The 25,118-nt window shown below is 44.3% G+C and overlaps 1 protein-coding gene across 4 annotated transcripts in view; it reads right to left on the reverse strand.

Annotated features, from left to right (window-relative positions):
• Window positions 1-8,667: 8,667 nt before the first annotated feature.
• Window positions 8,668-25,118, reverse strand: part of rerea (arginine-glutamic acid dipeptide (RE) repeats a) — an 89,245-nt gene continuing 72,794 nt past the window's right edge. For 2 of the 4 annotated variants that reach the window (XM_088289860.1, XM_088289862.1), the window contains 11 exons: window positions 17,501-17,663; window positions 17,316-17,408; window positions 16,769-16,968; window positions 16,466-16,627; window positions 16,268-16,381; window positions 14,801-16,182; window positions 14,022-14,244; window positions 13,219-13,939; window positions 11,026-11,169; window positions 10,511-10,691; window positions 8,668-10,258 (listed from right to left, as the gene is read on the reverse strand). In XM_088289860.1, coding sequence (XP_088145986.1) covers window positions 10,225-10,258; window positions 10,511-10,691; window positions 11,026-11,169; window positions 13,219-13,939; window positions 14,022-14,244; window positions 14,801-16,182; window positions 16,268-16,381; window positions 16,466-16,627; window positions 16,769-16,968; window positions 17,316-17,408; window positions 17,501-17,663 — 3,417 coding nt within the window. In that variant the 3' untranslated portion in view covers window positions 8,668-10,224. Of the gene's footprint in view, window positions 10,259-10,510; window positions 10,692-11,025; window positions 11,200-13,218; window positions 13,940-14,021; window positions 14,245-14,800; window positions 16,183-16,267; window positions 16,382-16,465; window positions 16,628-16,768; window positions 16,969-17,315; window positions 17,409-17,500; window positions 17,664-25,118 lie in introns of all 4 variants that reach the window. The other 2 variants (XM_088289859.1, XM_088289861.1) reach the window with 1 other exon arrangement.

Consider the following 25,118-nt stretch of genomic DNA (forward strand, 5'->3'; position numbering starts at 1 on the left):
CTGATACGATCGTCTGACCCAAAAGATCAAATAAGATAAAAAGACAAGTTGTGTTAAATGGCGCGTGGTGTCCACATTGAAATTCACGACGCGACCGTATTTCTGTATTTGTGGATGTTCGCGGTCGTCCGCTAGAACAGTGATCCCCAAACACGAAAATTGCAAAATATTGTACTTCCGGTTTATTTATTATTTGAGGCCGAAAAATATTTTATTTTGAAAAGTGTCCGGCTTCTATCCGCTGCATCGGACTCTTGACATATGTCAAGATGGTAATTGTCTCGGTCTCATCGCGCGAATATTACACCCTCAAGCTATCGAAATGCGGAGGGAAAAAACGACATACGAAGCCCGCTCTGCACATTATACAGTGGCGGAAACGGTTACCGACCAAACCCTAAAGCCAGTATGAACAAAATAGCCCCCATTTGCCGCTACAGAAGGGGGAGGGGGGAACTTTTGTCAAAAGTCACATTTCAGTTTTTAAAATGGATAGATTGTCTACGTCATTCGTATACAAGGTTAAATAAAATAAGTTAAAATGTGCATGTAAAATGTATGAATTGGATAATTTCCCGCGGCAGCCCGGCGATCGCAAATACCCCATGAGAACAAGGTTAGGAATCAGAGCTGTAGTTTATAATTACTGTGCTCTAATCATAAATAATTAACCAGGTATTTAATTAAAATTTGGTTTTAATAGATACAATTTTACATATTTTTATTTCATTTTTAAAAGGTTATTTTTTTACAATAAATCATCAACCAAATATTTAATGAATCAAAAATTAAAGATAAAGATAAAGATGTCCTTTATTAGTCCCACAATGGGGAAATTTGAGGTGTTACAGCAGCAAAGATATAGATCACACAGAGTCGGCGGCGTAATGTAGCCGTTAATGTATAACATTAGCAGCAGACATTCATAAAAAGCATGCAAATATACACAGTATAAACGTATCTAAGTGTAAGGAAACACTCCTAATGCCTGTCCATTATACAGAGGGGGAAACGCTGTAATGATAAAAACTACTGAATGATTGAAAATACTGCAATGATAAAAATATTGCAATGATAAAAGTACTGTAATGGTGAATGTCCTGCAATGGTAGAAATACTGCAGTGATAGAAGTACTGTTATAAGAATACTGTAATGGTAAACAAAATACATCATTGGTCAATATTTAAGTAAACCATTGGCTGAAAGTACAGTAGTAGTGTAGATTGCATCCTAGGACTGCACAATTGCACTAATGCCCTCCCGTTTGTAGGCCTGACCCAATGTTCTTGTTAAAAAATCTGACAGCAGTTGGCAGGAAGGAGCGGCGATTTATTATTAAATTAATAAATATTAAAAATCAATTTGTATGTATAATAATGGCTGAATTAACAGAGCAATTCCACTGGTCAACACCAAATTTGAACCACAGATGGCTGAATGTGTCTCCAAAAGTATTTTTGACGCTGATTTAAAAAATATCGACTTTTTTTTTTCTTTCTTGGTTTTAAGTTTGACTTATAAAAGCTTGCACAATACTGATTTGATCATTTTGCAATTTGCAGCTATGACATTTCAGAAAAAAATATTCAACTTGTTGCTGAACCTAACCTTCAATTCATAAATATAACAAAATATATTACTAAATTAATTATGATGATGATGCCGATGATGATAATTATGAAAACTTGGTATGCTAGAGAAAAAATGACATATTTGGAATCAGCTCATAATATTAATATGAGACTTTTCTTGCATCTTTGAATACCCAAACACATTACACATTCATGAATTACAGTCACAACAATTAGGATCTAATAATATATTCATTGGAAAATAGTGCACATATTTAAGAATGCTTTGAATATGCAGGAGTACAAGTTGAAAGTCAATTTAATGGAGGAGTGCAGCTTCTGAGGCAGCATACTTTACGGTGTGTACGTCTGTTCTTTGTTGTAAGCAGAGCATATGCCGCAAGCCGTGGCTGTTTCCTCAACAGCTGCTAAATCCATTAAATCTGCAGCCAGCCACCAAGTGGAGGGCCGACAGGGAGAGGGGATGCGGGGGCTGCATGAGGTTGGGGTTGTTGGGATAAACCTTCTGCCATAACACATCGCAACCTCCAGGCTTCTGCAGAGCAATGTTCGACATGAACATTCTGCAGTTTGCAGACATATGACAGACTTTGAATACTCAGTGCGTGAGTCATGCTATGCATATGCCCCACTAAGCTCAAGAAGCTTTTCCATCACCATGAATGCAGATAGTAAACATAACTTTTGTAGTCTTTTCGGGATATGCGTCAGCTTCCATTCCATGCAGGAGCACTCCAGAAGTGTTACATTTTTTCATCTGGGCTCTGACAGTGAAGTCTTTTTTTTATGCATGATCAACAACTTGTTTAAGTTTAGCCTTCTCACAGGCATCTGAAAGTTTTAGACCAAGTGACTCCACTGTGATGATGATAATAACATGAGATAATAAATCCCGTGTTAGGGCAGCACTTCTTGGCTGGCACGTGCTGTGAGGTTTTGAGTTGGAATCTCAGCTCCATCCTTCCCTGTGGAGAGTTTGCATATTCAATCTGCGCTTGTATGTTTTTTTCTCCCGGCACGCCACCATCCTGCCGCATTCCAAACACATGCATGGAATCGGTCACTGAAGGTTCTAGTTTAGTGATTCTCATTCTATTATCATTGGGCCTTTTCATGAGTTGCTGGAGCAATTGTTTGCTATCATGTCCGTCCGGATCAAGCCTTCAAGTGGCCCGGATGGTCAAGACTATAAAAATAGCAGCTTTGTTCTTCAGGCCTTGTGTGTTCCATCGGGGCCACTTTCTGGACATCTATGTGAGCTGGCCTGGGTCAGTCCGCGACTCCTGGGTCCTCGGGCATGGTCCCCTCTACTGTAGAGGGCTGAATCCTCCTCCAGGGCACTTCATCTTGGCAGATGGAGGGTACCCAGGCCTCCAGCGACCACTCCCCCTCAGCTTTCCTTACAAGACTTCAACTTCCATCATTCCAGGGCACACTCAATTATTCATCATGCCTTTGGAATGACAAAGGCAAGGTTCCGTGCCACCTTCTGCGAGTTGGAGATGCACCACACCTTTGCACCTCATGTAAGTAAAAAATACATGTTCGAGAAAGTGATCGACTTTCATTTTAAATTTGCATCATGTACTTTTCAGGGCAATAAATGTATCAAATAGATTATATATAATCGTGACGGGAGTGCAGTGGCGAGACCGGCTGTCTGCTGAGGTGTCTGGCCTGGAGGAGGTGCCGGAAGACCACGAGCATCTCTAAGTAGTGCAACGTAATCATCAAATATACAACCAAAATATCTTGAACAGTTCAAAGGGCATTTCCACATGTACACTAACATACCAAAATAGACGAAATTGAATGCAATCATATAGTCTGTGTATAAAAATCATTGTAATGAATGGTTAAAAAAAAATCATTTATAGTGACATGGCAGTCATCTATTACCCCAGCTAGCCGTGCAAACCACATATGGATGATGTAGTGGACACTGGAACCAGTACGGTCGCCGCTTCCAGCCAGGAGAGGAAGAACAGGACTATTGGACTTTAACTGCACCCCTTCCCAGTCCATGTGATCGGTCCTGGAAGATAAGGTTCAGCCACATTTCCTGCTCAGGCGACCGTAAACCTGAAAAAAAAAAAAAAAAAAAAAAAAAAAAAGGACACCACTGGCCTTTATCCTGAAGCAATTACAGACTGATGAGTAATTGTATTTTTACTAAATATATTTTGTTACTTTTATGTGTGTAATAATGTATTGAGTTTGTATTTGTTTATAAATTCAAAATGTGGTAAAAATGAAATTTTGCAACCAAATCAGACACATGGCTTCATCTACATCCTATTGAAAAAGTATTGGTCTTTCTCAATTCACCGTAAGGAAAAACATCGTAGTCGATGAAAGCATCTTGAGTAAATGGAAACGGTTCTTACCTCCAAGCCGTAGCTGCTGAAAACTTGGTTGCCGTGAAGAGGCTCCGCCCGCAGTTCTATAAATTGAGTGATCACATTGTTGCCCCCGAAGGAAAGATAAATAAATAAATCAATAAATCAATAAAGAATGCTAACATGCATTTTAGCCATAATCGCCATTCAACACGAGACTTTTGGCCGATATCACAAATAGAATGACTCAATCCGGAGCTGACTACTCAACCATTGTTGCCCAATGTGTCTTATGGGCCACGTGGGCCACAGAGTTTGAAGGCTTCTAAGGACCTAAACTGCGAATGGTCCTTTGGGAGGACCTGCCTATAAATTTGGACACAGCTCAAATCTCTCCAGCCTGTGAGATGTGCTCGGAAAACCTCACCAGGGAGGCATCCTGACACAATGCCCGAGCCGCCTCATCTGGCTCCTCTCAAAAGTCCCTCCTGTATGGTACTATATTATATATACAGAGATAATGTTTTCACCAGGAAAATATCTTCGTTGGTGCTCACCAGAACTTCTCTCTGTGGGCCCGCTGGTGGGTGTATCAGGCAGCATTCCACAAACACACTGTCCTCCATGGACTCTCACTGGAGATAAATTACACCGCGGAGGTGAGGAAGGAAAAAACAATGGCCAATCCATCTGAGTCACAACAAGTGGACAGACTCGCGGTGCAGCGGCTAAATGTTTTCGGCAACGCCATCTATCACATGCGCGGCGGCCATTACACAAACAAGGTCAGGAGGGGGGCGGGGGGTGCTCATTGTGTCTGTTGCACCCCCCCACTGCCATGCCATGCCATGCTAACCCCCCCAGGTGTGAAAAAGTCTGGATCATTTCAAAGCAGTGGGCGACTGACAAGCCGCAGACTGAGTGAACTGAGGAAATTGCAGAGGGGGAGAAGATGACTCAGATTAATTTGTGACAAGCGGCCTTTATGAAGCTCCCGCAGCAGGTATGACACCCAATGCAAGATGGGAGACTGTGGGACGCACAGACAACCCGTTGCATCGACACTCAATCCCTGAAAAGCATTGGACTCCTCTGACATAATATTATTAATACACCAGAACAGCTCAAGAGAAGTTGCTTAAATAAACTGCCTCCATACAAAGATAATAAGGCCCAATATTCTCTCAAATGTATTCATTTACACGTATTTTATATTGATACTGTGGTTGTAATATAAATTGATACATTTTAATATTTTTGTGTTAACTTACTTCATACGTGTATTCTGCTCGGTGCACAAACATTAAGGAGGGACACTTGGGCTCGGCTTCCTTGAACGTGAACTCTCTGCGAGCTGCATGTTTTATGACAACGCATTAAAGAGGAGCCTGCAAGTCTCGCCCGCTGCCAACAAGCCAACTCGCTTCGCTTTATTGAACCAAGACTAGTGTCTGCTTCGATCGCAGTCTCTTCTCTGCAAGCTCCACCAGCACATAGGAAGAGGAGAAAGATGAGTGTGGGAGTGCGTGAGGTCTGCTGGGCGAGGTGAAGAATGCACGAGGCGGGCTAGCGGCCACGCTCGGTTGAGGACACAGGCTATGATGGGAATGCGGGAGCTGGATATCATGTGACGTACGAGAACCGTAGACCAGGTCCAAACACACATGCGGCGGTTTTGCAAACACACTCACAGTCCGACTTACAGTAAATGCATGGTACACACAACTTTGAGTAATTACATTGCAAACAAATGACTGTCATGGCAAATCAAAATGGTGGGGTTTTTTTTAAAAATAAATGCATTTTTCAAGTGAGTTAAGTCAATACGAGTATGACAGACTTTATAACAAGTATTAACTGGACTGGAACAAAACGATTATCAATCATCACCAAAATCTCTTGAAAATATCAAAGCAATCGGCTCATATTTTGGTGTTTGCGAACGTAAGCATTTCCCTCATTTAGCAACATAAAGCTGTAGTGAGCCCTAATTGAGAGGAAGCCGTTATAATGCCAACGAAATCTAAAAACAGTCCGGATTGCAAGAGAGGAGGCATAACAAGAGAGAGCAAGAACTGAAAGGAAAATCTTCTGCCTCATGCAACCCTCCCCTCCCTAACCCGATAAAGGAGGAACAAGGTCTACTCTCTTATTTTTGGACTAAAACAAAAGATTATATAAGGTTATAAATAACATGAAATAGATTTATTAAAATGCAAAGAAATAATGTGTATTTTTTTAACAGAGGACCAGTAAGATGACGCAAGAGTTGGAATGTCAAAATGATGAGGGTAGCAAGAATTGGACAAAGAGTTGGAAGAATAATGTGTAGGAATTCTGATGATCAGCGGATGGACGCCCTGGAAGACGTTTGGTATGATGACGATTAGAAATAAAAAGGGCAGAAGGAGAAGTTTCAGGAAAACCTAAGATTAGGATGACCCAAGAAAGATGCTTTTGGCTCAATTTTGGGCCAAAAGTTGTGTTTACTTTTGAGACATGACGTTTGTTTCCATGGCCACAGTGGAACATGTTTCCCCCCTCAAAGCCCTGCTCCAAAAACATTAAACTGACTTTGCGGGGAATGTGCTCCACAGCGGAGCCCAACCTAACAATTTAAGTATTTTACAATCCTGCAGCCACCCTGGTCCAGTTATCACTTTACTGGAAAACCTCACGTTAACCTTTGCTTGAAATATAAACGCTCACTTTTAAATCGCATGTACTCGCCTCATTCCAAGGGGGGAAAAAAAAAAACACACGTTAGCATATTTTGGTGTGCTTGCCATTTAGATGCTTGATGCGTTTAATTATCTTGACTTGCGAGGGTCACATTTCCGCAGCTGCAGTTTACATAACCGCCGCATTGCCACCTTTGCAAAAGCAGCTGCTCCAAGCTCAGTGAGAGTCGGCCTCAAAAGAATGACCTCTAAATGAGCGCTGAGCCTCTCGAAAGCGGAAGGTTTGTGCTGTTAACAAGCTCAGACAAACAGCAGAGGCACAGTTGCTCTGTGTCAACAACGACGTTAGACAAACATGGCGACGGCTACCTGCCGAAAGAACACAGCGGCCTTTCCGAGCAGGAAAGACGGTAGAAAGATGGTATTGCTGTTCAGACACAACCAGCAGATTTTCTTTTGTGTGTGTGTGTGTAGGGATGATGCATGCCTGCGCGCCCGCCTGAGGGGTACACACAGCATCATGAGAGGGATTTGACTTGACACGAGTCACAGTCGCTCCATCCCCGACGTGGAAGAGGAGAGGAAGATGAATTATTCAACCAGCCAGCGCTTGGCCCCGACGGCGTGTTTTAATGGGGACCTGAGGCGGCAACAGCACGCAGCACCTCCTCACTACTCCATTTGTTTGAGGAAAGGGGCATCATTCCAGAGCAGGACTACAATCACAACTGCAAAATAAATCAATAAAAAAAACAAAAACATAAAAATGACAGCCATGGCGGCGAAGCATCACAGAATGCGGGTCCATCACTCTCCCGTTGTGATAGGGAGGAGGTATTCCTTTGGGCTTAGCCCGGCTTTGACATTATTATGCCGCAGCAGTGTAATATCCAGCTCGCAGATTCACTACCTGCTGCTGAGAGCTCATCTTCTAAAGAGAAAACAGACGCGGTTGATCCGCACTCCAATATGTTCCCCGCGGAGCAAAAATTGGAATAGCCAAGTGTTTAAATTGAGTATAATCAAAAGAGACTCAGTGAAAGAATTGTAAAGAAACTTTAAAAAATTGCTTACTCAAAATTGTTTCATCTCAGTGTACAGTGGTGACTAATTAGTTGACTTAGAATTGATTTTTTTTTCCCATGACCAAGCTAATACAACTTTATTTATATAGTGCAATTCACAACAGCTGGAGCTGTAACAAAGCGCTTTCCATTCGGTGGAATATAAATTAGGAAGAGAGGTGGGCATTTTACAAAATTTTGCCGGTCAGTCATTCGGCAGGCAGTCATTTCTTCAAGTCAAACTAACCTGTAATCGTCGTCAGTCTGTCATGCAGTTCGTCAGTTTCACATACACTTATTTGCCATTATATTGAATTGGAGCCTGCAGCTGTTTTAACGCCTAAAACTTTCCAAAGTTTTCATTTCAAATTTAAAATGGCTTACCTTAAGCAGAATCCATCGCCGCATTTCGGCCAAGGGTAAATAAAATCCAATCCAAGTAGCGCAGTCCAACGACAATTTCAGTTGCACTTGTTCTTTGTTCATGGGTGGATTACAGCTCTTTGGTGCAAAGCGTTTCCAAATATAATCAATGCGCCGCGATCAAACACACAAGACGAGTCTTGAATATGAATAATTTCACCTAAATTTAAAAAACAACCACCATAAAGGTGTATATGCAAATAAATACATACATAAACACATCCTATTGAAAACACCAGCACTTCCTCTCACAGTCCTCTCCTTTCCGCAGCTTCCTTAAATGAGAGTGAACGGGTCTGTATTCATTGAGAATATTTTATTGTGATCACACTCTTAACTTTGCTGTTTTAAACAAGAAAAAGACTCCGTCTAAACTGACAAGGGTAGAATCTGCAAACCTCAGCTGGCCGAGTCTGCACACATGTGAGCATTAATGGTGCCCTGTGACTGGCTAGAAACCAGTCAAGCGTGAACACCGCCTGTCGTCCAAAGAGAGTTAGTCATAGGATGTAACTCATCCACAGTCGACAATATGGATATAGAAGACATTCAAATTAGAGTCACATATTGTGGTGTAACTTAGTCGTTCATTTTAATTCCACAAATTTTTCAAAAAAATTACAAAATACTCAAATGGAGAGAACACAGGACTCACAATTTTTCTTATTTCTTTCTACTTTTTGTTTACATTGTGTCATCCCATGGCGACTACTCATATATACAATAAGCTTCAAGATACCAGTATATATAGAAATCTTGGCAGTCAGAACGGACATTCTGCTGCTGCCGCTTTGAAACGAGAAGCTAAACCATTGACAACACTGAACACCAAAGGTTTGGAGACACAAAAAAGGGTCGGGAAAGGCAAAGAAGGACGCTCAGGGAAGGACGGGAGGATGAAGAGTGCGTCAGAAAGGGAAGGTCAGAAGACTTTCCATTTGCAAAAAACAACAACATAAAAATAGTGCTCCGAGGAAGTATGACATGGTCATTTAAATGCGAGTACAGTTTCTTCATTTGGCAAAAAGAAAATCATAAAAAAATGAGTAAGCCACAGTTTTGTTAAAATCCATGACAAGTCAAACAGTCTTCGTGCATTGAGTTGGAAAACATGAAGCGCACACTGGTGTGACACACACACACGCACAGACATACGCACATGCGCGCTCACTGGTAGTCGCATGTGCGACCACAGTGAACATGACGGGAGAGGATGCCACTGTTAAAAAAGTCCCATAGGGCTCCTGTGATGATGTATCAAATTCATCTATAATAAAAAGACTTCTGGCATTGTCCAAATTGTTGGGGGGGGGAAAAAAGGTATTTCATATGACTTGATGTTTTGGGCTTAAATAACGACGGCAGAGGATAAAAATAAATTTCAGTGCAAATGTTCGTTTTAGTTGTCGTCATGGATGAAGTGAAGCTTCAAGTGTTTCAAGTCACAAAGTCAACACGCCGTGTTGACACATTCTGAAAAAGCTGGTGTGTGATGAGTTGGTGTGACAGGTTTCGGGTTGGGCGGGGCGGGGTTATCACATGGGCTACGTGGGACTAAATCTAACACGGCAATGTCAGACCAAGGTCACAACTCAAATGGTTCAAATCATAAGAAGAATAATGCCATGGTGCTCCCCTTTGAAACAAGGGATAATGCATCAACACAACTGCAGCGGAGGTTGAAACGACTTGTTTGTCCACACCTAGTAATAATAATAATTATAATTATATGTTTATATATACTATTTACAAATTCCAAATAAAAAGGAAAAAAAAACTCCATGCGGTAGCTCTTCTTAAAATGATTAAAAAAAAGGTCCAACAATGTATTAAAATAAATGTTGAATTTAAGATAGCACTTGTTATTTTCCGTAGGCGGCCATGTTGTTATTCTTTTTTTTTTTTGGGGGGATAAGCACAGTGTGTCTTCTTGTTCTAGCACCTACAAAAAGAAATGCCAGGGAAGCTTGTCATGCAGGAGTCTTCAGGATGTTGTGTCACTTTACTGGCTATATACCAAAGAAATCTCTCAGGGGGTGTGGAGGGGAGATGAAAAATAAGAAGAATTGGATCCACTTGGCCTTTTTGCGTTGTTCACAACTTCCTGTCTCCTCCCTGGGCCAGTTACAGCTGTTTGTCGCTCTCTTTCTTCAGTCGGCTGAAAGGAAGAAGACAAAACCAAAAAAAAAAACATGCGTTAAACCTCATTGTGTTGTTTGGACATTTTTGTGAGACGATTTAAGAGTTGGAAATGAATATCTCTGAGACGATCAATCAGAAACTATCCCCAGTCATATTAAGCAAGTCAGTATTTGTGAGATATACAATGAGTGACAACAGAAATTAATCTATGACTATATCCACTTTGCGACAAGGACCAATGGCGGCTGCAGGGTGGTGCTGGTCGAACCTGTAGTAGTCCTCCTGGCCGGGCAGCGGGCCTCCGTGCATGTGATGGTGGCCATGAAGCCACTGCTGCTCCATGGCCAGCCTCTGGAGCTCGGCCGACTGGGCGTGCATGGCCTGCAGCTGGTGGGCCGCTGACATGGGCGGCGGCAGACCGCCGGGTAGGTCCCGTGGGTATGGAGCTCCTGCACAAAGCAAACATTTCAGCGCCTCGATTCATAAATTACGATTGCAAAATTGCAGGAATGTTTGGAAAACTTTCCACGGGATTTTGATTTGGCATGGGACTTATTTGTGGGTGTTAATTTTTGAATGGGATTGGGTCAGGCAGATGAGACATTTTCACTCAACAATCATGTTTTTTTTTCTTCAATGACACAAGTGATTGTTTAAGAAAATATTTCAAAATATGACAATTGTACTTTAATTGTATTATCTTGCATTGATGTCTACAAAGAGAAACTAGAAGCTTTCCCGTTTCGCAACCCCAATGATAGACGAGAGCGGCCGGGTGCCTACCGAACACCGGGTGGCGGAGCATCTCGTGTTCGTGTGGCGGCTGGCCGAGGAGCGGGTTGGGGATGGCGCCGGGCGGGTACGGGAAGCGAGCCAGGTGCGGTCCGACCGCCAGGGGGTCTACGGCGAGGGGGTGGGCCCCGGAACCTGGAGGACACACAAGACATTCACCACCACCTGCTGGGTGTCAGAGCCTTACGTTCAGAGTACAAGGGAACATATTCATTCAACATACAAGTGCTATAAAACATCAATTTCCTGTTAATGTTAATCTACAGAAGACTCAAATAAAAAATTCCATTATGACAACAAAAGCATTACATCAGCTCAGAGTAGTCTCATTATCCTTCTATAATGTATTTAAAATTAAATATTAGCACAATTGTTTTGTTTTTAGTTAATACATTTGCTTGACTAACAATGTGATTACAATTCTGTGCTGATAGATAAACATCTCAAAATGGCAATTCAGCTGTACAACCCTCATTATAAATCAGATATATTTTCAAATTGGACTAATATTACTGCTTATGAGAATCATCATCATCATCATTTAAATAGTGCTTTTCAAGGCAAGCATCATGACTGCGTGTAATATGAGTTGTGTGATTTGTATTTTAGTTTTGGCTGTACATTGCAAATTATAATAAGGCGAACCGTTGAACAGGCACATTTTGCAACGGGGTTTTGATAATAACACACCCAAATGAAAATATGAGTGGAACCAATTTTATCCCAATCACTCGATGTCATGAGAATGTTTTCCTTAGGCAAGTATGACCATAATAGCAAAACATTGCAACATAGTAAAAAAAAAAAAAAAAAAAAAAAAAAAAAAAGGGTTTAATCCTAAAAAAGCACATTTATTGTAAGTTGCTTTACAAGTTTAAGTTTAGAATTTAACAGTTCTTTGGCATTGCAGTAGTAGTAGGATGATCTCAAGCATATATTAATTAACCCGTGCACGTAAAACAGCAGTTTGCGGGTTGATGTCATGAGTAAAATTCCTCATCTTCTTGCAAATCATTTGCCGGCATAGACATTCTGAATGATTCGTACAATGAACATATCTGCTACTCGCAAATAGTTAGGGATATTGGGCTCTGGGGTGAAAATTCAGGATGTACCTAAAATGCAATTTGACCTTCTCTAAACCTTTGAATGCACATGTCCTGGAGTTCAAAGTACATTTCTTGGATCAACTGCAATTGCTATTTAAGCAGTCCTCTTCATGAGTTTCACATTTTCACATCATGAGGAGTTTGACAATTGAAACCAAAAGTGGACTCAATTGTTTTTGTTCGGTGCGTTTTGTATTCACGCTGTACTCTTTACCAGTGAACTCTATTCTATAAAGTCATGCTCAGGCATGTGATGGTCAGTGCTCCTTGCACCGAAATGACGAGGCAGAATGGTGGGCACAAATGGAGGAAAACATGGAATTCCAGTGAGCTGCATCCTTGTTCCGCATATTTGAGCTGTTAGTCGAGCTGGAAACTACTTTTGAGTGGCAAGAGCAGCTCATTCAACGCAGGTTTCAGTCAATACTCTTGTTTCTAATTTTAAAACAGCGTCGGGGAATGTATGCAATAACCTGAAGGAGCGTGTGCTGGCGGCGGCGTGTCTAAATACAAGACGGAGGATCAGGTATGTTTGGTTCGATCAACCCTGGTTTGTGTTTACACTTGCTCATTTGTTTTTGTTTTTTAAATTTACACCTGCATAAAAAATCCGGACCAGTGTGGTAAACATCCGTTTCAAGTGGCCCAGACAGTGAAAGTGTAAATAAATACATGAGTATACGAGCTAAAGATTAAAGGTACCTCGTCACAGTGTGGCTACAAACCTCAGTGTGACGTGGCTACTGAGCTTCGAGTGTTATCAGCAGGTTGTAAGAGAGATAGAGAGAAACTGGAAGAGTCAATAAAATCTGACGTTCTTGGAACATTTTCATGACTCAAACGTTTGTTGTGAATCTTGTCAAAGTTACTTGCTAGAGAAGAGCGGGTTGCACAAAAAGCATTGAAACAATGAATAGATGGTCAATTAAACCATTTGAGAAGGTCAAATGAAGTTCACCTGTTCAGGTTAAAGTGCATTTTAGGTTTATCCTGAAATTTCACCTGATAGCCGAATATGCCCAACATTTTGTGAATGGTGCATGATGTTTGTGTAATGTGCAGGGCTTCGATTTACCTTGGTGAAGAGGGTCTTGCTGGTGCAGGTGCAGATGGGAGTGGATGTGTGAGTGCTGGTGGTGGTGCGGCGTGACATTGAACATCTGGAGCCTGGCGATGGGGTCGTTGGCCATGGTGGCCATCCTCTCGGCGTGGAGTCTCTCCGCCGCCAGCCTCTCCGGGTAGCTCATGTCCGGTCGCAGCTGAGGCCCGGCGAGGGCTAGCCGCTCACGCTCTAACGGGTTCAAGCCCGGGTGGAAGGAGGCGAAGGGGTGAGGGCCGGCCATGGGGGGCAACGTGATGGCCCCGTGTCGGGCGAAGTGCTCCATGGGGTTTGTGGAAGGGTGAAGAGTGTCCATTTCGGGAGGTTTGACCTCAAAACCGGGTTTCATCCTTTCCCGCAGCTCCCGCTCGCGGATCTCCCTCTCGCGCATCTCCCGCTCTCGCAGCTCGCGCTCCCGCATGGCCGGGTCGGCGTTGTAGAGGCTGGGCATGTGGTAGGCCAGCAAGGGGTCTGCAGGGTTGAGGGACACGAAGAAGGGGTGATTTCGATTGGTCGGGGACATGACGTGAGGTCGGGCGTATTCGCTGAGGGTGCGCAGGGCAGGGGTGTCGGGGCCAATGTAGGGAGGCACGGCTGCAATAGTGGTGGGGGGTCCGTCGAAGGGGGTACGCATGTGGGCGGGCCCGGCCATCTGCGGTTCGCCCATTCTGCTCTCATGGGCCGAGGAGGAGGCTTTCTGTGAGGGGACAGGAACCATGTTTAGAAAGTGCTCAAAAGGAAATATTCCCACTCGCATTAAAACAAGCACAACAACTCACCGCTGCTCGCTCGGCCTCCTTTTCTCGTTCCCGCTCTCTCTCCCGTTCCTTTTCCCTCTCCCTCTCTCTCTCCTTCTCTTCCCGTACTTTCTGCTCGGCTTCTCTCTTGGCCTTTTCCACAGCTTCCTCTCGTTTCTTGGCCAGTTTGGAAGAGGCCAATGGAGTGAAGTAGAAATCGGTCCTAGCGCACGAGTTGTAACCGCGGTCCAGATGCTTGTAGAACCTGTGTTTAAAAAAAGAGGAAATAAAATCATCAAAATCAAGAAGGCTCAATTATGGTTTGATTAATGAATGGGGGTGGGGATAGACAGCCTATGGAACAGCTCACCCCAATCCCTGCTGGTCAATCCATAATGATATACGTGTTATGTTTTTAGAATGTAAACAATGTTTGTTGGTTGGCAAAATAGTCAAATACAAATGCACTGGAAGACAACTTACTTGCATTTGGTTCAAATATTCCAGTCGCATTGCGTGGACCTATTCATTGCATTGCCTTGCAGTTTAAAAAAAACACTTAAGCTAAAAAAAATACAAATTAACATTCCAATGGAATTCATCTCCCTGCTCCTCTTACATGAACGTTTCCAGCCAGGAGCAAATTGTGGCTGAGATGATTGAGGTTGAACATTTCAACAGTAAATCCTGAAAACTAACTGCTTTTGCGCGCGTTCAGAGTCATCCTCGCAAGTAATGCAAAAAAAACCGGAGCTGCAAGTCACATGCTTTTGTGACGCAACAATATCGTATAGCAATCGGCACTGGCGACAAGAACATACCGTGCAGACTGGCTGGCATGGCTTGGCGTGTTGACGACAGTGGGCTCGGGGGAGGGACTCCTCTGTGGGGGCGGGGGGCTCTCTGGCTCTTCCGTCTCATCCAGCGGCTCCTCTTTGATGTGCACGGGCGGGAGCCCTGTGCCCAGTCCGCCACAAGTGACAGACGCAGGGAGCGGCATGGAAATTGAGGAGGGCGGGACGGAGGAAGACACAGGTTGTAATCCCGGCATAGAGTTTGATGAGGATGCGGAGGGGCCGGTTGGAGGTAGAACTGTACTGTAAGGGTGAGGGGGGAAGGGCAGCGGTGGCGGCCCATTGGGATGTGGTGCCCCCGCAGAGGGCGGCAGTGAAGGAGCTGGAGGAGGCTGGTGGCTGGATGATGAAGGCAGGCTTTGGGACTGGGTGAGAACTGGAGGCTGCGCCGGGGGAGGCTGAAGCTGCTGCCCCTGAGACATGAGCTGAAGCGGAGGCGGGTGTGCCGACGGAGGGTGGTGGGTGGATAGCGAGCTGAGGGGCTTGAGAGCAGGAGGTGGAGGCAGGTTGGAAGGCATCTGCGGGAACGGAGGCGCCGACACATGCGGCGGGTGTTTGTGGGACTGTGGAGTGGGTATCTGAGAGATAGGTGTTGTCGGTGGGGGCTTGATGTGAGGCATTGACATTGGTGCAGGTGGGAGGGGCTGCTCCCGGGGAGGCTGTCCTCCACTGTGAGAAGACGACTGAGAGGGAGGGGAGTGCGGCCTTGGTTGTGACTGGCTTGATATTGGCAGGGGCGGGACCTGAGACTGACTGACAGGGAAGCCCTGGCCGGGCAGTGAGTGTGGGTGGGGCAAGTGTGGGGGGCCAGGCAGCAGCGGATGTGGCATGGGAGGCATGGGGCCGTGATGCGAGCTGGGTAATGACGGTGGTGGTACTGGGGGACCAGGAGGCGGGGCTTGAGTCAGGGGCGAATGTGGAGAGGGAAGCCTTTGAGGATGGCGGGAGGATCCTGACTGGATGAGAGCCAGGGGGCTTGCTTGAGGAAGAGGCTGAGGCGGCAGAGATGCGGAGGCCGCCGTAGGGGACACCTGCGGAGGCAGCGACGGGGCTGAGGCTGCGGCAGGAGGCGGTGGCGGTGCCGGGGGGGCAGCAGATGAGGTGCTTGGCTGACACTGGATGACTGGAGGGTGCTGGCTCTGCAGGAGCTGCTGTTGCTGGGCAGAAGAGTCTGAGTCACTCTCGTTGTCACGGGGACTGGGGATGCTTGGAGAAGAGCTGCGGTTGTCCTGGTCAATGTCCTTAGGATCACTGCTGAGCTCCTCATTGATGCTGCGTCCATCGGAGCTCTCACCCTCGCCCTCACCCTCTCCCTCACACTCGGAGGGAGAGTCTGGTCGACTCAGCTCCTGGGAAGGAGGAAAGAGCCCTCTGAGTTTATGCGCTTACATACACATACAGATGAGACAAAAAATAAACATGATTGCAACTCACTTGTGTTTTGGACTTTTTGGCACCGGCCCTCTCAGGTTCCTCCGTGTCTGAAGCTCCTTTCTCTCGCTGCCGTTTGGCACTCTTCAAGGGTGAAGGAGCCTCCTCTTTAATCTTCTGTTGGGACCACGGACGGAGATGATTAAATATTCGAGAAAAACGTTTAAAAGACAAGTTGAAGGAGGTCCGCTCTGCGTTTACCTTGGTGGACTTTTTCATGGTGTCCGTCTTGCTGTCGGTGCTGTCAGTACTTGCAGCACTGGGCGAAGTACGCCCGCTGGAGCGCAGATCCTCATTGATAGGCGAGGCTCGGCCATCGGGACTGGCTGTTTGCTTCTTACGACCACTACGTAGCGTTGACATCTACACAACAAGCAGATAATTAATACGAATCAGTATCGAGGACTCCTAAAATGAATAACACATTGAAGAAAGCATGTAAAGTTGGCCTAAAATGACTCAGAGGTGACGGCTCATGAGAGTAAAAAGACAAACTATGCGCACCGAGCCTCGGTTCCGTCTGGTCCTCATGCTATGCTTCCCGCTGAGTCCATCCTCTTCCTCTTTGACAGGTTTGAACATAAATGGCGGTGGGTCCACGGGCTTCTCGATGGGAGGGAGCTCCCCGTACTTCTTGAAGTGAATGCGGCAGTCTGTGCACAGCAAGATGTTCTCTCTGCCCCCGTGGTGCCAGTCTTTGGAGGCTGAAGGAGTGCAAAAAAACACCAAACAGCAGCGTGAACCGTGAGAAAAGACAAAGACGTGACAGATTTTCAGTAATGACAATACTAATGAGATCTGTGATGCTCAAGTTAGTGGCCACCCTCATTGTGACATTGTGTTAATCTGCGTGCGATCAACTGGGAGCCAGCTGTGAGTCAAGAGGCGATGGATAATGAGGTGGTGAGCGATTGAGCTTTGGCCTCATGTCTGATTTGATCGAATTAGTCTCAACATCATCCGATGCCCATCTGTCTTCCAGCACAGTGGAAAGCAGTCCGATGCTGACGCATTCCCGGCGAGCGTCTATAAATGAATCGCAGCGGCTTACTGGTAGTGAAGCAGTGGCGGCAGGCGTAGCCCTTCAGCTCCTGTTCACTGTCCTCGCTGTCAAAGTCATCTTCACTGGCTGAACTGAGGTCCACTAGAAGACAAGAGGACAGCACACATCATATAATTTGAGCAAACTCCAGAGCATGTGAGGTCTTGTTGCAATGCGTCGCCTGCAATACGTACAGAATTCACTAGAGGGTGGACGGGACGGAGTGTTGACCGGAGTGGAAGCTGTTCGTGTCTTGATGCGCCGAAAGACGGGTTGGCGGCGATGTCTGCGATGGGCTCGACAGCTGGCTGCCTCCGGGGTCTTCTTCCAATAGTAGTAGAAGGTAATCAGCTCACCCTGAAATAAAATGCAAGTGCTGTGAAGATGTTGAACGAATCACAAAACAAACAGCGCTTATGTGTGAGGGATCTGTAGTTCAGTCCATTCCAGGATTTCTAGCTGGCTGGGCATGTTTGTGCCGTGGGCCTGTCTGTCCTAGGATTAGGCGAGAAGGCTGACTGAATGCGCGGATATTAGGATCAGTGCACTGGTGGCTGCCTGGGTGGCAGCAGTTTGAATGGGAACAAAAGAACATGTCAGGCGGTGCTTTGGCGGTACAAATGGGGAGTGAAATGGCTCCTCGCCCCGTCGCTGGAAGAGTCAATTGAACTTTAATCAAACATTCGACAGGGCGATCTCGCAAGTAAGCGGCGTGAATAAATCCGGCTTGCAGAAAGGCTCGTCAGGAAATCAATATCCAAATGAAACATTAACACTTGCAATCGTGGATATGAAAGCACTCTGCCTGTACATATTAACAGCTGCTCTCTGGACACACTCATAAAACATAAGCATGTAGTTTCCTCTGCATCTCGTACCTTCTTTTCACTTGTTAGCTGGCACTCAAGCAACCCCCCCCCCACCCAATTACAAATTCATGAAGGTTTGGTGCGGTTGTAGGGTGAATCGTAAGTCAACTGTAATCTTTAAAGCCCAGAGGGCAACCATTTAGCATCTAAGGTCTGTTAAACCGCTGTTTGACAAAGCTCCAAGGGTTTAATGCCAATTGATTGTTCTCTTCTCTTGCTTCATTTAGGAAACTTGACAAAGATTAGTGAGTGCATTGCGTGCATCAACAGCTTGTCTGTGTCAGTGTAGAACATTTTATCTATTGAGATCAAGTCCGGTGGAAAGGCAAGTTACTATCTTGTTTACTGCGAGAATGCACAAGAGAAGAGATTGGTCCGTGGTTGCCCATTAAATGCCTCGAGATGTTTGGAGTATGAGACGTAAGAGAGTGAGTTGATTCTTTCTCAATGGCTGCTTTGCTTGGCTGAAAAATGATTAGCTCACTTGACTTAGGCAAGTTTAATAAGATATCCCCCCTCATGAAGGTTGAATTTATATACCTACCAACGCCTAAAGGACTTTCTCTCTTCTCAGGCAAAGTAGTGCTGCAAACACGAGCGAGAGAGTGCTGCTCTGTTGACAAGAAGGTAGCGGCTCGAAAGCTCTCCCGGTTCGAATCTACCTTTTTTTTCAGGGTTCTAGACTTTTGCAAATGAGCACACCTGGACTAGTTGAATTGATTTCATGACCTAGACCCAAGTACAGATGAGGCTGTGTAATTCTATAGTTGTAAAAGAATTGATAAAAGGAGAATAAAGAAAGTTGGTGAAAGGAGAAATGACTCATGGCACATTTGCAGATATTAAACGGTCTAGTGTTTGTGCATGTGGTAACCAAGTAGAAAGAAGTTAGCAGTGATTTGCTAGGCTCTTTTCACTTGAGTGTGACAAGCTGTTTAGGGTAGGCAAGGTTTAGGTGTTAATTGAGGAAAGGCAGGCGTCCTGATGTGAAATCCAATTGAAATGTGCAGATCAAAAGTGTCGCGTGGTGCCGTGCGCACGCGTCACAATGACTGTTCTCAACAGTGATTTCCTGACGCCTTGCTGCAGGCCGACAGCTACACGGCTTCAACAACAGCTTGGCAGACAAAGGCGCAGATTCGCCATCAATCACACCACGGCAAGTACCACTGCACTAGGCACAGGCTAAAACGTGAACTTGGGCCTTTAAATGGGCATTAACAGCTGCGCCGATTGACTGGCGCAGCTGATTGCTAATGCAAGAAGCGGTGAACCAATTTACAATTAATTGATGAATCAAAACTCAAAAGGTATGGACGGTAAAATAATGTAAAGTAGCTGGTCACCAAAAACATTACATTGGTATATGGGTAAGCAGAAAGAATGGCAGTCCAGAGTGGCCTTGGCTTGCTGGGCTATAATTCCCCGCGCCTGTCCACTAAATCAGAGCAGCGCGGTACAGAGTGTGCTGCCATTCCGTAGAACATGAAATAGTGACAACATAAGCTCAGCATTATGAGGCCTTTTACAGAGCTTCAATCTGCAGGAGCTTTCTGGTCCGTGGATTATCCGACATGGAAAGGGCTTACACCCCTAACACGACGCTCAGAGCTTCCATTCCGTTTATTGCCACTTAAAATGGTTGCCTACAAACAAACAGATGTGTGACATATTCATGCAGTAGAGGATTCAAGTATGCTGATGTTTCATCTCCCTAGAGACAGGACTGAGAAACAGAGCAAGCGCTTAGAGTGGTGGGAATGACTCCCATGAACAATATCAAATGAAACATTTGCAGCAAGCGTTGAATCACACTGCGTTAAATCGTACCGATGATGCTCCTGTTTTTAAGGATTAGACCTGATGAGGTTCCATTCATCTTCAGGCTAATTGGTGGTTGGGAGGCCAAGTGGGAAGGCACAACTAAGGGCGAGGGCTGAACTTGTGCATTTACACCCTCATCCCCACTCTGGCTAAGGCCTGAACAGATGGTTTCTGTTTTTCCTGGCAGATTTGTGACAGAGCCACAAAAGGCCCCTGCTTTGACAGGAAGCCAAACGGTTAAGGCCGTTACTGGCAGGAGCACGGGAAGAAAGAACGAACAGAGGAGAGCAGAAAAAGGGGGAGGGCTGCGGGTGGAGGGGAAGGAGTAAAAAGCCAGCAGTGGGTAACAATGGACAATCAAGCGCACAATACGACCACAACCTTTTCCAAAACAGCTCTTGGCAAATACATTTTTTTGCAATAAATGTTGCTATCTGAGAGTGCAGAGACCATGCACTCACAACTATTTTGTGGGTAACGACTGATGGCGAGTTGTGTAAACAACATTCGTGCAACCTAAACTGGCACTCTTCCTGCTTACTGACATGCACCAAGCGGTCCAGTTTCGTTTGTTTCGCCAAGGTGAGAGTCGAAGCAAGATTTCCCGATGTGGTTTGCGTTTAAACCATGTTGTTTGTAGACACGATTCCAATAGTAATAGTTCTATCTATCAGAAAAAGTGAATTGTGTGATGCCACACCGGCGCAACACAGTGACTTGAAAATAGTCAAGTTAAAAAAAGATTTTGAACTAATTTAACTTTGGCCAGGAAATTACAGTTTGCTGTCAAACAACCTATGAACCACCATTAGCGGTTAACTTTGAATCTTTTTTTTTTTTTTTGGTTTTATTAGCTGAACCTTCTCTCAGAAATCTGCTCGAAAACTCTCCCTTTAAAAGGGCGATGCAGATTTTGTGGCTTTCGACAAAACTCTGAATTGCCACAAGATGGTGCTAAAGCGCTGATTAACAGGAAAGGCGTAATCAAAAAGTAAGCGATGCATCATATTTCAAAATCAAATAAGCTGTAAACCATTCATTTTTAAGATAAATGTAATAACGAGTTTAAAATTATTTTACAGCATAGGTATTTTTTTTGGCCAATCATGATCTTTGTGTTTTGTTTGCAATATTGGGGGCTAAAGGTACTCCACTTTGTTTAGCACCACATGTACCAAAGCATTTGGTACTTTCAGGGAAGATTGTCAAAATGTGTACAACACTATTTTCGGGCTCTTTACCACTTCTGACAACAGAGCTAAAAAATTATGTGTGCCACACACAAAAGTGAATGAAACTATAGTGCTACAAATGTATGTGGTTTCCGGACAGACTAATTGTGGTTGGACTGAGCTATGCCGTACTGCTTGTCTTAACTAAATAGATATTTGCAATCCATCTGGGAAAAGATGTTTTCATAACAGCCAAAAGCAATGTGTAGGATGCACATTGGACTCAATTCCTGACAGGTGCAGGCCATAACTACACCTTGGCTCACTACACTCGTCCTGTGATGCCCAGTCCTGTCCTACCCAATCTTCTCCCGTCTCCCTAATGGGCACTTGTTGTATCTCTTTTTCACAGGGTGCGTCTTTTTGTCAGAGATATGCAGCTCCTATATGACATTATTGTAGTTGCATATTATGTTATTCCGCAATTTGTGATGCCCCGCCCCCTTATTTGTGTTCTGCTCTCTGTCTGTCCCCTTACAAACCTTGTTCTGTCCAGCTGCATTTCCAATAAATAGCAGAATATGCAGAACCACAGAGGGAGTACAGTATTTGAAATTGCCCCATAGCACAGAGAAAAAAATTCCAAGATAATAAAGATTAACCATCCTCACCATTCTGCATGACCATGTAGCTGAACAGGACAAGAATGATTTATTAGTCTTTCTTATCAATTCCTATTCTTAATGGGTTAAAAAAGAAAAAATCGGCATATTCAGATTTCCTGTTTTGATGCCAGTGCCGTATTGATCAATATAATGTTGTCGGGAGGAGCTTCCATAATCAAATTGCCATCGTTGATGTCACGATTCAAAAGCGCCTACGTCACAATAATATAATTAATTTACCTCTTACGGAAAAAAATTCCAGCCATGTTTTAGACTCCGGTCTAAAGATAAATGCTCCTTGTCCCTCAGCAAAAGATATCAGCTGAATAGCAAAAAGACCTTGGTTGGCAGAGCGATGTGCATGTGAGAGGCGGTTAAATAGACAACCCTTCCCTGCTGTGCGGAACCTTTCAGCAGGAGAATGACTGAATAAGCTCTGCTTTCATAGGTCAGGGATGAACATGCTGAAGAATCAGCACTCGTGTTTTTCCTGCTGTAAGCGCTTTTCCCAATGAAAGCAGATTGGATGACAACAGAGCCTTTTTTTGCTGGAGGCTCAAGCCTGCGTGTTGTGCTGATAAGCCTGTTCCCAAAAAACACAAAATGAAGCCGAGCAAAGAGCTCAATTATAGAGGGAACTATAGCTGTCCCAGCTCCATCTTTCAGACAGAAAAAAAGGCTTTTGCCTAGCCTCTGCTCTTGCCTCTTGTCAGTTAATAGAACATCAATACGGACAGGCAACGCGACCAGCCCACAGCGATTCCAATGCCCGGATGAGTTAGATCATTTACACAACACGGAAGCTGTTCAGTGGCACTTCTGACAGCTGCCGCTAACTGGCCCAGGCGTCTGTCGTTTGTAGCTGCTTTAATTAGGGTTTCAACCAAAGTATTTATAAATCAAACCCATGCCCAAGGTTCTGGCTGCTGATCTAAGGACTTGACAATTAATTTACTTTGACGTTTGAACAGATTGGATGAGGGCAAACATCTGCTTTGAGGTTGAGTTAAAACAGTTTTTCCTGTTGGACATTTTGTTAATGACACGACCCCGAGGGGCAGTGCTCGATTTTCTTCGAGGGAAACAACGATTCCACACTTTCTGGCCTAATAAAGTGACGCTGGAAAAAATTATTCACCGTTCTGGTCACATGTGTTCTGAGATTTTCATAAGACGACTGATTCATGTGGCGTGTACGAAACATGAAACGCTTACATGCTAATATTTTTTTCCCTGGTGAGGATGAGTATCGACCTAAATGTTTCGATTAAAATGCGTCCACTGAGCTGAACGGCAAACTGAGCTTGAGCTGATCGCTACTGCTAATTTCTCCTCAAACCACCTTTTCATATATTAAAAAAGAACAAACAACCAAAGAAAACAACCCCAATGACACTAGTAGGCCTACACATTTCTTTTGATCTGCTGCTTCAGCTTATTTACATATTTTTACTTATTTAAACCCATGGCAGCAGAGAGCTTGTTCCCTACGACACCAACTCTGGACTGAAGGAAATGGTGGCAGCAAGGCGAGTCAGACGACACACCCACTTCCCCCTCCGGGCCTTTTTGTGATTTTATATGAAGCATTCCAGAGTGTTAGTCAGGCCTGATGTGTTTACACAGTGCTGGGTGCTTTGCCCTCAGCTCAGGCTGTTCGAGCCAGACTGAAGCCTCAGTGCCGATTGGGCTAATATGGTCCAACAGTAAGAACAGACAGCGTACCACACCCGTAAAGCCCCCGGGGGCCTTTATGCTCTGCACTCGAGCTCAATCATGGTTCTGACTTGACAAAAGACAAAGGTAAAACAGCATTGATGTGATATGCTTCTTTTGTCTGGCATGTGCAGTAACAGACGTGTATGTGTGCAAAGAGTAGAAACATCCAGAATTAATGTTGGGCTCATGTTTAAGAGGTAGGATTTGGGAAGGAGGCGGGAGGAAATAAACAAGAGCTTTCCTGCGGGTATTAAATGGCACTCGCTTCGATCAGCATAAACGCAAGTTCAGTCATAAGCGGAGTTTTCCTCTCTATGCAAAAAGCCAAACTACTCAGCGTCGACAGCGAGCTAACGCCCAGCCTTCTTAGCTTTCTCCTCCCCTTGCTGTTACACTGCTCTGTCATTTTCTCCTCTTTTATTTTTATATGTTTAAAGGGCAGTTTATTTTCCATTTGCAGGGGGGGAAATTAATCTTCCTCTGCTGTGTGGCGGTGGCAGGCCTCGAACCTGGAGGAGGTCTATTACCTCTCCTGCCAAGAAGACTCCCCTCCAGGTTGAATTGCACTAATACCTTCTTTATAGCCAATCAACCGGACCGGGCATGTATTTCAGAAATAATTTAACAAAGCCTTTGTGAAAAACTGGATTCATACTCTATTGTCAGGAAACTCTAATTGGGCTTTGAGGATTAAAAAATGCGGCGCGAGAGCAGAGGTGGGCAAATGTCTTGGAATATTTGTTACATTAAATTAGCCAGACCAACCCACCCACCCAAAAAAGGATCATTAAAATGCAATGATTTAGTTCATTTGTTATTAAATTGGAATTTTCTTGTAAATGCAATTTTAAAAAGTACAATATATACATGTTATTTAGCTTTTGACTAAACATGAGACCGTTACGGTTCTGCTGTTCTTCTGGTATGTATTGTTTGTGTTTTCATTTGTGTTCTAATTTCCCTCTAATTTATATTACACCATATGGAAATTGCTTTGTTACAGCTCCGGCTGTTGTGAAATGCGCTATTTAAATAAAGTTGTATAGTATTGTATTGTTTACATACACACACACACGCAGTTTACAGAAGCTTCTTAACTTTTTTTTTTAATCTCATCTGTCTTTTTGAGAATGGACTGTGGTGCTAGAGCAAAAAAAAAGTTTGACAACCGCTTTGCCAGGAGCGCCACTCAACAGTTCATGGGGCACAGATACAACATGCAAGTCGATAATATATGTATGAAAATGATTATATTTGCAGTTCCCAACAGAAAAGAAAGTGAACCTGCGTATGAATGACAAACACGTTTTTGCTTTGTATTTGCTTTCATCACAGTCACACTTAATACGAGTGTTAATCATTGCCATGCCTAGATTTGACCCAGTTGTACCATAACACTGGTCACACAATCAGTTGGTGATGATTAACATGCTGTATGTGGCGTGCGCACGCCGACTGCCAGTGTACAGTAACAAAAACGTTTTTCATTTAATGCCTTTAATTCGTTCTGGTGTAATGCACGAAAAACAATGAAATCTAAGTCATTAGTCCTGATGATCCGGA

This window comes from Idiotropiscis lumnitzeri, chromosome 3, assembly GCF_059441095.1.
Source record: "Idiotropiscis lumnitzeri isolate Australia: NSW breed Sydney's pygmy pipehorse chromosome 3, RoL_Ilum_1.0, whole genome shotgun sequence".
Lineage (NCBI taxonomy): Eukaryota > Metazoa > Chordata > Actinopteri > Syngnathiformes > Syngnathidae > Idiotropiscis > Idiotropiscis lumnitzeri.